General features: G+C 35.5%; 1 protein-coding gene across 1 annotated transcript in view; it reads right to left on the bottom strand.

Moving 5' to 3' along the window:
* The window catches only part of FAT4 (FAT atypical cadherin 4), a 221,810-nt gene that overhangs the window by 24,234 nt on the left and 183,065 nt on the right, over positions 1-14,511 (bottom strand). Inside the window, exons 10-13 of the mRNA XM_027854535.1 lie at positions 10,001-10,105; positions 7,884-8,191; positions 2,915-3,000; positions 775-954 (exon numbers count right to left, since the gene is read on the bottom strand). Of these exons, the coding sequence (XP_027710336.1) occupies positions 775-954; positions 2,915-3,000; positions 7,884-8,191; positions 10,001-10,105 (679 nt within the window). The remainder of the gene's footprint in view (positions 1-774; positions 955-2,914; positions 3,001-7,883; positions 8,192-10,000; positions 10,106-14,511) is intronic.

Here is a 14,511-nt window from a genome sequence, read left to right as displayed (position 1 = left end):
ATGATGAGCAGGCAGATTTCAGAGAAACCTGAAGAGACTTCCATGAACAGATGCTCAGTGAAGTGAGCAGAATCAAGAGAATAATTTACACAGTAACAGCAACACTGTGTGATAATCAACTATGATAGACTTAGATCTTCTCAGCAATGCAATGATCTAAGACTGGGGTAGGGGACCTGCAGCTTTACAGCCACATGTGGCCTTCTAGGTCCTTAAGTGTGATGCATTTAAGACCTAGAAAGTCACACATGTCTGTAAGGCCTCAGGTTCCCCACCCCTACTCCAAGACAATTCCAAAAGTCACATAATGTAAAATGCTATCCACATCCAGAGAAAGATCCATGGAGTCTGAACGCAGAACAAAGCACATTATTTTCACTTTTTTTGTTTGTTTTTTTCTTTCTCACATTTTTCCCCTTTTCTTCTAATTTATTTCTCACAACATGACTAATGTGGAAATATGCTTAACATGATTGTACATATATAGCCTATATCAGATTGCTTGTTGTCTTCAGGAGGGAAGAGAGGGGGAGGGAGAAAAATTTGGAACTCAAAATTTTGTAAAAATGAATGTTGAAAACTATCTTTACATATAATTGGAAAAAAATACTATTAAGTGTGTGTGTGTGGGGGGGGGGAAGTACACCATTTACTTACAATAGGTCCAAAATAACATTTGTAACCATAACTGAATAGATGCACCCAAACATAGAAATATAGTGGATAGCACAATTATAATTTCTCCAAGTAGAACTAGAAACACAGCCGGCATACCGATCGAGGATCCCATGAGCTGCCAATGCTTGACTGGGTTCCAGGGGGCGTCCATTAATGGCAAACTCCATTATGCAACCAACGAAATCATAGCTTTCCACTTGTCCTCTCCTTTGAAGCACTGGCTCCAGGGACCTGATGCCACCAACTGTAACTCTGTTTGGCTGTACGTCAAGAGTCCTGAACAAGAGAGAGAAAAGCCAGTGTATTCTAAGTGATCATTCCGTCAGTGGCGGCAGCATAAGCAGCTTATGAAAGAGCATGTGTATCTTTTCTGTATTGTTTCATTATATTTTATAGTCACTTTGGGTCTAAATATGCACTACCCTGACAAAAAGGATTCATTAAAGAGTGCTATTGTTTGCCAATATTTTCTAATTGTGGTTGATGTTTAAATAATAACACAATCCTATGATGATAATAATAGCTACCATGTAAATAGCACTTCAGGGTTTACAAAGCTCTTAACATACACCGATCTCATTTGGTCAGGTGGTCAGTGAATCCATAAATATTTGTTAAATGCCTTCTATATGCTAAGCACTGTATTGAGTGCTGGGGATACAAAAAGAGGCAAGACATAGTCACTGCCCTCAGGGAACCTACGGTATAATAGAGGAGATAATAAGCAAAATATTTACACAAATAAGCTGTTCACTTCCTAGCTGTGTGACCCTGGGCAGGTCATTTAACTTCCAAATGCCCTCAAGGAAGTCTCTGTTTAGAATGAATTGTCCATGTAAAGGGTGTCTCCCCTGGGAGATTCTTTCACAGATGAAATCACAGGTACATCTACACCCTACATCCCCCTCAAAAATAATTAAAAGTCCAATATTTAATTAGACCTTTTTCAAGACACTTCAACCCCTTAAAAGAACCTTATTTTTAATCAACAGTAAATGTTGCTTAAATGAAGTAATAATTGTAAAGCACACAGTACAGTTCCTGGTCTATAGTAAGTGTTATATAAACATTAGTCATTATCATTATTAACAACAATAATAATAACTTATAAAATTCAATAGCAGTGACTTCTACTATCCCATAAGCACCTGTATTTTCCTTGATTTCACAGATGATCTAAAAGAGCCTAATCTTATTAAAGGTATCTGCAGTGATCCAATTTTAGTTGCTGATGGTGTTGCAGCTTTTAATAGAAGATACATTCTAGTATTTTTGTAGTTAGGGACAAGACAGGAAATGTCATTGACCATATGAAGAAATTCCCTATGTCACTGTAGATCGGTACCTTCTCTACAACTGGCAGTCAGAGTTGCCTAGAGCACTGAGAGGTTCAATAATGTGTCCAGGGTCACAGAGGCAGTATGTGTCATAGCCAGGACTTGAACCCAGATCTTCCCACCTGATGCTAGCTGTCTGGACACTATATTCCAGCGGTCATCAGCAAACACAGGATTATCGATTTCGAGCTAAAAGGGAGTCTCAGAGGTCATCTCTTACAACTTCTTCATTTTTAGATAAGGAAACTGAAGCCCAAGGAAGTCAGGTAGAGTCAGAAGCAGGATTTGAACCCAGTTCCTTTGACACCAAAGTCATTTAGTCAACAAGCATTTATTAAGTCTTGACAATGTGCCAGACTCTGGAGATACAAAGGTAAAAAGATCATCTAGCAAAGAGCTCCCATTCTAATGGAGGAGACAACATACAGACAAATCTATAAAAACAAGATATAGCCTTTGATTGTATCACACTGCCCACTATTACAAACAACCATTAAAAGCAAACTTGTTTCATGGAGATATTATGGAAATCTTAACTATCCTTCAAGACAGCTCAAGTTCCAAATCCTTCATGGACCTTTTCCCAATCATAATTCCATTGATCTCACTCTTCTCTAACCTCCTTCATGATTTTAATCTTTGTTTCCCAATTTACACATGCTATCTTTTTCACCAATTACATTAAATATGTCTATGAGGTTCCTACTCCCAGGCATCACACCTTCCACCACTTCCATTTTCTACAATGCCTACTCTGGTCTAGGCATGGAGTAGGACTATAAATATATTTGTTGAGGGGCTTTTGATGCTAATTGAAGCAACAATTTGTCTGAAAATTGTAAATTTCCTTTTTCAAAATATTGAAGAATTAGACAAAGACAATTTAAAAATCACCTCACCAGTCATCTGAGACAGCCATAGTACTGACGGTACAGTAGCCTGGTTCTTGGTCTTCAGAGCAGGAATCCACAGTTAGGGATGCTGCCTACAAAGCAGGGGAAAGAAGGAATTAGTTCTTTGATGACTCCCATGTTATGGGGACAATCAGATAACCCAGGGATTTGTTCCATGTAGAAATAGCTGATGTAGATACAATTGTCTGTACATGATATAGATATAACTACGTAGACATCACAAGGCATGGCCAAATGAGGACATACTTTGATTCTTAATGACATGACTTCAAACCTAGAGACACACAACCTTGCATCTTCTTGAGTGATGTCTATAGAAATGGAGTCAGTAGATTTTTCATCTGCTCTTCCATAACAGCAGAGTTGCCCTCTCTTTAAAAAATGATTTGAAAAGGCAAGTGATGTCATTGTAATGCCTTATAAAACTTGTGAAACTTTTGCTATATTTGGACAGAATAGATAAAAGCCCTTTATTTGACTACTTTGAATCTGTTACTCATTTTCCTGTAAGATAAAGAAGGCAATTTTACATATAAAGTTATAACATGATCTGTATGTAGATAGACCCTTAGTTTAATGCTATTCCATTATTTTTGTAAGTCACACTAATATTTGATTTAATCCAATTTGATAAATGATTAGTAAGTGTTTTGTATGTGTAATGAATAGTTATCTACTGAGAATAGGAAGACAATGTTAAAAACAGTCCAAGATTTTAAGTTTTTGTTCCATTAGGGGTATGGTGTATTTGTATGCTTACCACTTAGCACAGTAGGTCTTTTATTTTTAATGAATACTTGTTGAATTTACTAGATACTTGTTAAATTGAACTGAATTGGTGGCAAATGAAGGGTTTGGGTGATTTCAGCCTCAGGCTCCAAATGGGTAAGCTATCACGATGCTAAGGGATGCTATTCACCATTCTGATTAGTTAGTGCTTCTGACTTTTTCAACTGTTTTTATATCGATGACCATCTTTTATTCTCTCAGATCTGTAAAACAGGTATGTTTCTTTTGAAATGGCTGCCTATTCAGCATCACAGAGCAAGTTGGTGGTGAAACTAGAACCTATATCTTCTGGCTCTTACACAATACTGGGAGAAGCACTGGTATTGGAGGAAAAGCATCTGTTTTCAAATTTCACCCCTACTATTGCACGATCTGGGGCAAGTCATAATTCTCATTTCTTACAGCTGTAAAATAAGGAAGGTAGACTCGGTATCTAAGGTCTCTTTTAACCCTAAAGCCTACGAGTCATGTTTATTAGTATGTCTGTTGGCAACAATTCTTTTCTTTTTCCATCTTTTTTAGGTACTTTCCAACTACTTGAGTTCCTCCAGGGCAGGAAATATATTTTGCCATTTTTACATCTCCAATGCTTAGCATAGTGCCAGGCACATAAATACGTACTAACTATATTTAGTTACCATTTAGTTACCATTAATAAATATGTACTAACTATACTTAGAAATGGGAGAATTGCAAAAGTATTCTCTAACAGGAAAAACACAATTCCTCAGATTTCATAAATATCAAATCAATTCATGGTAGACATCCCATTTTACTAGCTGAAATAGATCTTTATATTTCTAGTCTATTTTTTTGCAAGATATATCAAAAATAAAGTCTCATTAAGCCCATGTAATGCATCACATGGATTTTTTTATGTGTCTACTTCTCAATAACATACTGTATATGGTAACATTTGGGGTAAATATTCATACTTTTATTTCCATGACAAATCACCAGGATCTCATCTGCAAGTTCTTTTGATATACTGTACCCTCGTGATTTTCTAAATGGTGCCTTAGTGTTCTGAAAGACTTAATGTACTTCCCAAACATGAGTGGCATTTTGTTCTCAATAGCAGGATTAAGATAGGATGATTCCTTCCTGAAAATTCTTAAGCTGACTACATGCCTTGATTGATGAAGCACTTCTTTTGAATCTGTTTTCAAAATGTAAGGCTTAAATCACATATCTCCTTATGAAACAAAGGTAATACCTCTTCTGGGAAAAATCAACATGTTTCCTAAGAACATCACCCTCTGGTGACTATGGAACACACTCATGTAGTTAGTTTATAAGGATGCATTAAACCGTGTTTGTCATGAGAAACAAAAGATAAAGAATATTAAGGAAAATTAATTTTTAAGAAAGAAAGGAAAGAAGGAAGGAAAAGAAAGAAAGAATTCTAGAATTCACAGAATAGAAGGGAATTTAGAAGGAAACTGAAAAGCAGGATGACTTTGGAATTAATGGGCTGAATTTATCATATATTTATAAAAGATATATACATATATATATATATAATGGAGATACAGAGTTTCATAGGTAATCTTTTTCTGCTATTCTTTGCATATTAAAGTGTTCATATTTAATGATGTTTATTAAGTTCAGAATAACAAAAAAGGGTGTTTTCACAAGGATAGAAAAATACATATACAGAAAACCTGGAAAACTACCATTTTGATTTTAGGTCTTCCAGTAATTATATTTCCCCCCAAATTTAATATTTATTATCTGCATTCTAAAAGTAAGCATAATGGCTGTACTTGTATTTTAGATCATGTTCTATTTGGATCAGAGTTCCTTATAATTCAGTTTCTACAGTCAAATATTCCTTCGTCTTAGACTAGCATTTCTCTACAATTACTTCTTTGAGTTGAGATGTTTCTATTCTGTTGCTGCAATATTTCAAAACTGAAAAGTTAATGACTTTACCATTTTCCAACCAAATCCCTCTACACAGTAAGACATGACAGATGCAAAATCCAGTAGACCCTTTATTTTCTATGCCTTTTGAAAAAAAAGGAAAAAAAATCCATATTCCAGAATTACAGAAGACTAGATCTTTGCACATTTTGCACTGCTAAACTGCAGCTGGCACAAGATGACAAAGAAAAGGGAAGGGTGGGCCCTCCTATGGAGGCATTTTGATTTTCTCAGTTCTTCCTTCCCTTCTTCCACACATACATATTTTGTAGAATCTTGGAAGCTCAAAGATGAAAGATGCCATAGAGTCATCCAGTCCATTCTTTCAGTTAATGAATTGACGCCTTTTACAATATCTCTGACAGATGGCTTTTGCTTGAACACTTCCAATGGCATGGAACTCTCGACTCAGAATCATCCTGATTCATTTTTTAAACAGGTCTAGTTTTTAGAAAATAAAAGGATCAGAGAATCATAGATTTATAGCTTGAAGGGACCTTAAAGACCATTGGGTACAACCATTACATTTTACAGATGAGGAAACTGAGTCATGGGGAAGTTAAATGACTTTCCTAAGGTCCCATTTAAGTATCTAAAGTGTGATTTGAACCCAGGTCTTCCTGGTTCTCAGTCTAGTGCCTTATCTACTATGCCATACTTCTCAGGCCATTATTTTAGATGGACCTAAAATCAACTAGTATGTAATATCAACTCAATGTTTCTAATCCTGATTTGTGAAGTGATGTTGAATAAATTGATTCCCTCTACTAGATGAGAGATTCTATAGTATCTGATAATGGCTACCCTACCCCTTTCATTTTAATCTCTAGGCTAAATTTTCTTCAGCCATTCCTCATATGTAGTGGCTCTCCTACTATGCTGGTTATACTCTTCTGTACATGCTTTATTTTAGCTATGCCCTACTTAAAATATGGTCTCCTGAGCTAAATTCAGTGTTCTGGATGCAGTTTGTCTAGTTGAAACTTCGGAAAGAATCTTGATCCCATTGATCTGGGCACTGAATTCTATTTCTGCTTTTTCAGTTGGCATTGCTGGCTCATGTTGACCTTGGAATCAACTAAAATGCCAGGTCTTATTCACTCCAGCTACCTTAAAGACAAACGAGACATCCCCCATCCTGGATTTTTAATTCACACCATTAGCTGTGGTTTTCTTTAGAGAGGTTTGCAAAGTACTTTCCACGCAGTGAGTCTGTGAGTTGCTCCTGGCAAAGAAGTAAGTCAATGAGAAAGGTTACTTCTGAGTCCATCTCCCTTAAGAAATTCCCCCAAAAAATATTTAAAAGGGTTCCAGATGAATTAATGATCAATAAAAGGAAAGAGAAATACCAATAATTTTCTTTAGTCTGGAATTAGGCAAGGTAAGGTAGAGCAAGAAGCATTTCTTAAACATTTCCTGAATGGAGGTACCTGAAACTAGCACTATTTCCAAAATTCTAGGGTCCCAAGAGAAGACCAAGCAGGCAAAGACAAGGCAGCTAGTGATATTAAGCCTGAAATAAGGAAGACTTCTCTTTTTAGGGCATTTATGTCTCTTTAAGGATTTGAATGGTCATTCCTGGAAATGGGATTTGACCTTTCTGTTTGACTCCAAAAGGTAGAACTAAAAACAGTGGGTGAAGGGTTTAGAGAGACAGATTTGGGAAAGATGTATGGGGAAAAAATGCCCTAATAGAGCAAGCTGTCTAAATGTAGAATGGACTGCCTTTGCAGATAGTGAAAGACTTGATGACCATTTATCAGGAATAGTATTAAAGAGATATCTTTTTAGTTAGGGTTTAAAGTATATGCCCTTTGAGATTTCATTTATATTTGAGATTCTGTTATTTTGATACCTTTAAGGGAAATATTTCTTTTAAAATCACATGCTATAATTTCCCCAAATCAGCAGCGTAATGAATGTACCCAATTTTACTCAATTTAAAGTCCAATTCATGCTAATCTTTTCGGTCACACAAATCTGAGACGCAATACCTTTACTTTCTCATACACCAATGTCTTCTTTGGAAAAGATCCCGATGCTGAGAAAGATTGAAAATAAAACAAAAAGGTGATGGCAGAGGATGAGATGGATAGATACAGTGTTATGGAAGCAACAAACATGAGCTTGGGCAGACTTTGGGGGACAGTGGAGAATAGAAAGGCCTGGCATGCTGGGGTCTATGGGGTCACAAAGAATTGGAATAGCTGAACAGCTGAACAACACACCAATGCCTTACCATGCCAGCTCTCCGGGCGATGACAGTATGGAAATGTCCATCGGACACCTTTTTCATTGTGGTTAGTTTATATGTGCCGCTGCCAATGTTATAGGAGAACCTCAGTCGCTCTTCTGCTATTTCCAGGGCCAAGAACTCAGCCCGTTCACCCGTCTGGTTGTCATAGTTATACAACAGCAAGGCATGGCTTTTGATGGTTGCAAACTTGACATATATGTAATTGTTGTTGGGGTCCAAGCTGGGAAATTCCATGTATGACAATTCCTCAAATCCATAGCTATTCAATTCACAGTGTTTTCCAAAGACTCCTAGAGTTGAGAAAACACATATAGAATCAAAGAGACAATTTGAATATACCCACCTGAGCCTAGGGAAGCTTTTTTTTTTTTTAAATGAGGTTAGCTTCAAGGATACCTTTGTGCAGAACTATGATGAAACCAGCTCAGCTTATATGGGCTCAGGAGATCTGATTGTTAAATTGTTAGTGTGAACATTTACACCTTAAAAATCAGTAAATTAGGGGCAGCTAGGTGGCGCAGTGGATAGAGCACTGGCCCTGGAGTCGGGAGGACCTGAGTTCAAATCTGGCCTCTGATGCTTGACACTTACTAGCTATATGACCCTGAGCAAGTCACTTAACCCCATTGCCTAGCAAAAAAACAAAATAAAGCAAAAAAATCCGTAAATTATATAAATTAGGGCTTGATTTATTATTTTGTTGATTGTATAGACTTAAAATAATAGAGAAAATACTAATGATGAAGATTAAACTTAAAAGAGTGTCATGGTTACGTTTAATTTTTAAACATTTTTATCTAGAGAGCCAGTTATTAAAAATTTACCAGTACATCCCTGCATTCACATGGCCAAGTGAAAACCTGTGATCGAAGAAATCAGTCAATCAACATATATTTGCTAAGGGCTCCTATTGTGTGTCAGGTGAATAGTTATTTTGAAGCAGTCTCTACTCAATGAGCTTTTATTCTAACAAGGAAGATAATGTGGATCCTAATAAAATACTTGGGGAGAATGATAAAGTACTGAGGAATTTTTATTTGATGGCCTCTTTAGTGTTGTCCTAAACACAAAAGGCATTTAATAAACACTCATTTTTACACTTCCCCACTTTGGCCGCTAGGTGGCACAGTGTACAGAGTATTGGGCATGGAGCCAAAAAGAGCAGAATTGAGATCCAGTGACCCTGAGCAAGTCACTTAACTTCTGCAGGGCTCAGTTTCCCCATCTGTAAAATAGGGGTAATAATAGCACCTGGCTCCCAGGGTTGTTATGAGGATAAAATGAGACATAGTTGTATATTTGTAAAACACTTTGCATATATACATGTATGTTTATATTATATATGTACTATGAATTATGCAAGCATAATCACATATAGTTAATATTACATATTTTATAATATAAATATAAAACAAATATCACAATAAGTGATATAATTATATGTAATTAATATTATGTTTAATGTAACTCTAACAGAAAATCCAAATACCACATATATAATATAAAATACATAGTGTAATGATATCTAACTAATATTGCATATTATATAATACAAACATTATATATGCCTACAATATTGGATATTATTAATATTTGTTGTTATTGTTATTATTTTAGTGTTCATGTTTTCTTTGGTGTGGGTTCCCTCTCCCAGTGCCTTGACTGCAATCCCTCTACTCCTTTAGATATTAAATGCATGAGCTACTACATTTGAAGGCTTTGTTCCCATGGGGCCAATATGGCCCTGAGCATCTTTGAACTTAGCCAGCCTTGGATTTACCAGACTGATAGACACTCCAAGATGGGAAACCTTTGCAGCTTGCCAGGATTTGGGGAAAATCATGTGCTCTTCTGATATAGTTTTCTGTGACCCAGAGTCATCTCAAAGACATGATAAGGCAGTGAATCACCACAATTAGTGGATGTTCCATATGGATTTCAGAATCTTCCGTTCCGCAGTGATTTTATTTTATTCAAGCTACTATCACTGCATGTATTTTATACTCTCCCAACAACTCCAAACCCATCTCTAACACTAATACTATTTTGAGGAGCAGCCAGGACTGATCTTGAAAACCCAAAAGCCAAGCTATACTCACCAAATGGACAATGGCAGTAGTAGGATTCCACTCCACTCTGGCAGGACCCCCCATTAAAGCAAGGGTTGCATTCACAATAATTTACAGAAGATTCACACATTTTCCCTGAAAAGTGGCAAAGAAATGAAAATGATTTTACAAATGGAAGTATGGAAATCTTCCTTAAGTAATTATGCTATGATCACTTAGAACATTTTTTTTCCTTAAGCCAGAGAAAACTTACCTTATAGAGGGCGTCCTAAAAGTCTTAATGCAGTTTTAAACTACATTTTAAAATGCACTAAGATTTTGAGGATGTCCCTTATTAGGAAAGTCAAGAAAAATTATTTTGTGAGGTATATTTTATTTACTATTTTAAAATGAGAGCTATTTATTCATTTATCTATTTATTTATGTATTTGTTTGTTATTTGAATGAGAAATTTTAAATGCATTCTTGGAAGAGACTGTTTACTAAAACTCATTACATTTTCAGAGACACTGTGCAGTCAAATGTGGTGTTTTTTAGACCTGGGTTCAATCCTTCTTCTATCATGAGTTGTTTAGCTCTGGATAAGTCCCTGAACCTCTCTTAACTTCATTAAGTCTCTAAGACAGGGGCTCTAAACATTTTCTGTGTCATGGACTCCTTTGGCAATCTGGTGAAGTCTATGGAACCTATGTCAAAATAATATTCTTTAATAACTTAAAGAAAAGTTAAATGGGGCAGTTAGGTGGTACAGTGGATAGAGCTCTGGAGTCAGAAGGACCTGAATTCAAATCTAGGCTCAGACACTTACTAGCTGTGTGTCTGTCGCTTAACAAACAAACAAACAAACAAATGAAAGAAAGAGAAGGAAGGAAGAAAGGACAGAAGGAAGGAAGGAAGAGAAAGAAAGAAAAAGAAAGAAAGGCTAAATTTCAGTTAGAAGTTAGTGAAAGTAGATACATTTTTTTTCTCCATCAAACTTCATAGACCCCCCTGCCTGAAATCTATCCCTAGACCCTAGACCCAAGATTAGAACTTTTCCTCTTAAGAAAAAAAGTTATGGTTAGGAGAGTGTCCCTTCTAATCCATAATGGAAATCACAGATCCTCGACACATGAGACAAATGAAAACTTGTGAAAATCATGGGCATTTGAATGGTTCAAATGTATCTGAGTTTTGCTGTGATCTCATCTCCTGCTACATTTTATCTCCAGTCTGGGGAATGTGCTGTGTTCTCTGCTCTGCATTTGTTTTCCAGACGCTGAGATTTTTATATTATCCATAACACATTCATAGACCAGATTTATTTCTATCTGCCAAACATTTTCCCCTTTAGATTCCAACAACCTTTCCAGAATCACATGAACTCAGTGCTAAAGTCCAAGCAACTAGTGTGCATCCTCTGCCATCAGATATGTCCGCTGTCACTTCTCCCTTCAATTTCAATGACGTTTCATCAAAGATGGAGGTTGAGTCAATTTAAAAAACCAGAGAATGTTTACAGTTGCTTTTGGTCAAATTCTTGTTGACTTGGCTTAACTATTCCCTAGAGCATTCAATTAAAAATATGATGGCTGTCTCCATCAGTTGTCTTTTGCTCTCCCTCTGTGATTAACACATATTTAGGATGGTCAGTCTGTGCTCTGACATAGACTACTTTCTAATTTTCTAAATCTAACAGTGGGTCCACAGGGTTTTAGAATGATAGACTCATAGAATTTCAGAAGTGACCTTTAACCAGACTAGATGCATTTTCCTTGAAGGCTACAACTATCTTGTTAGTGCTTTTATTTCTCCCTTTCCTAGAATGTGGTATTATGTATTGTAGTAACTTAAGAAATCTTGTTAGGTTAATTAAGTGATTAATTAAGCAACTTGTTAATTAGTCATTCCAAGGTTTAATTAACAATCGGTATTCTCTGCCTCAAAGACTTTGCAATATGCATGCCAGTATAAGATGACATCTATTGAACATATGTGTTTTTAAAGATTATACCCTCTACTCTAAAAATGGCTTGTTCTTTTTTTTCCTTTTTTGAGCCTTCTTTCTAAAGATATAAGCCAAGCCCTGTGAATCTCCCATTATGTTTCAATTGCTGGATGCTGTTGTCATGAGGGATATGGTTTTAAATGAAGATAAGGCACAGCTTACAATATTTCTCTAAATATAGATCAGTATTGCCCTTCCTTCCTTCTTTTCTACCTTCCTTCTTTCCTTCCCTCCTTCCTTCTTTTCCTTCTTACTTATTTTAGATGGTACTAGTAATCAACTTCCAAGGTAAAATTCTGAGCTGACCATATCAGATATCATGTAGAATGGGGTGTGGGGATGAGTAGGGAAGGGGAACATTCTTTCCAGTAACAGTGATGACCTGTATTTTTTTTTATTTAAGCAAAATAAGAGGGTGTTTATATTTAAACAAAACATAGATGAGAATTTTGATACAACAATATTTATGAAGAAAGGTTGCATGATGTTGAAAAGGGGTCAGCAAATGATGACTTACAGGCCAAATCCAGCTTGTCATCTGGTTTCTTTATGGACTGTGGGTTTAAAATTATTTTTTTAAGATTTTTTTTTTACATTTTTAAATGACTCAAAGATGTCAAAAGAAGACTAAGACTTCATGACACATGGGAAATATGTGAAATTCAAATTTCGGTTTTCATAAGTCATGTTTTGTTGGAATGCAGCCATCTGGTTCATATATGTATTTTCCATGGCTTCTTTCATGCTACAATGGCCTGGTGGAGTAGTTGCATGAGAACAAATATGGAACTCTCACCACTTTCAGTTTAATGCCCAGCACACTGCAAATTGCAGTGATGCAGTTATAACTCAACGGTGTTTGAAGTGTCAGATACGTTATCATTACCTACCTCAACTTAAAAAAATACTGGTATATACTCATCATGTCAAAATAAGAAAAGAAGTGATAAGCAATAGTTTTATTATGACTGTTTGATCTCAGAGCCAAGAATTATTTTTTTTTTCTAAAGAAGAGGAACTACCCTCAACAGCTATTGAACACTGACTGAGTGGGTTTGATAATTAGCTTTTAATGTGATTTGTTTGTGTTTCTTAATGAATTCAGCCTAAATTTATAGGGCAAAACAGCACTTGTATGTGAAACTTATGCTGTGATAAAGTTAGTTCAATGACAACTAACACTGTTCACATCATAAGGAATGTCAAGCTGCTTTATGTAGTTCCCATGGTGTTAGAAGTTAAAACGAGAAGCAAGATCACTATTCCAAAGCAAATGTTCAGTGGCTATATTTTCCAAGCTCACACCACAATTTAAGCATCATTTTTTGGAATTCAGTACATGTGCAAAACAAATCCATATTTCAGTATCCTTTTAACAATGCAGTTAAGTAGCTTCTACTTAACTTCAATTGGAAGTGATTAATCTTCAATGTAATAACATGCTAAAAGGTAAACATTTGTTAAAGAAGTGAATCTAACAGAATTTTATAAATGCCTTCCAAGCAATGAATATGCTCAATTAAAATCTTATGCTCATGGATTCTAGCAACATGTCACAAAGATCATATATGATCTACAGGAATGTAGAGTTGATTCAATATTAGGAAAATTATAAGCATAATTGACCAAATAACAAAAAAAAAACATATGATTGTATCAAGAGATGCATAAAAAAGCTTTTTTTTTTTTTACAAAATACAACATTCATTGTTGTTAAAAACACTAGAAAGTATAGGAATAAATGAAGCCTTTCTTAAAATGATAAGTAGTATTTATCTAAAACCAAGAGCAAGTGTTATTTGTAATGGGGATAAACTAGAAGCCTTCCCAGTACAATGAGGGATGAAGCATGTTCATTGCCACCACAATTATTCAGTATTATATTAGAAGAGCTATTTATATAATATATAATATTTATATAATAAATAAGACAAGAAGACAAGGAAAATAAATTAAAGGAATTAAAGTAGGCAATAAGGAAACAAAACTATCACTCTTTGCAGATGACAGGATGGTATACTTAGAAAACCCTACAGAATCAACTAAAAAACTAGTTGAAACAATTACTTTAGCAAAGTTGCAGGATATAAAATAAATCTACATAAATCATCAACATTCTACATATTACCAACAAAATCCAGCAGGAAGAGATAGAAAGAAAAATTCCTTTTTTTTTTGGCTAGGCAATGGGGTTAAGTGACTTGCCCAGGGTCACACATCTTGTAAGTGCCATGTATCTGAGGCTGGATTTGGACTTGGGTCCTCTTGAATCCAGGGCCAGTGCTCTATCCACTGTGCCACCTAGCTGCCCCTGAAAAATTCTTTTTAAAATAACTACAGACAATATAAATTACTTGGAGTCAACCTGCCAATAAAAACCCAGAGGCTATATGAACATAATAACAAAACACTTTTTGCACAAATAAAGACAGGTCTAAATAATTGGGGAAATATTAATAGCTCATAAGTAGGCTGAGTCAATATAGTAAAAATGACAATTCTACTAAGTTAATTTACTTATTCAGTATAATACCAATTAAAGGATCAAAGAATA

Source organism: Vombatus ursinus, unplaced genomic scaffold, assembly GCF_900497805.2.
Source record: "Vombatus ursinus unplaced genomic scaffold, bare-nosed wombat genome assembly UNPS02010461.1, whole genome shotgun sequence".
Taxonomy (NCBI): Eukaryota; Metazoa; Chordata; class Mammalia; order Diprotodontia; family Vombatidae; genus Vombatus; species Vombatus ursinus.
Note: the sequence above shows the minus strand (reverse complement) of the source record. Positions and strands in the feature narration are given on the sequence as shown.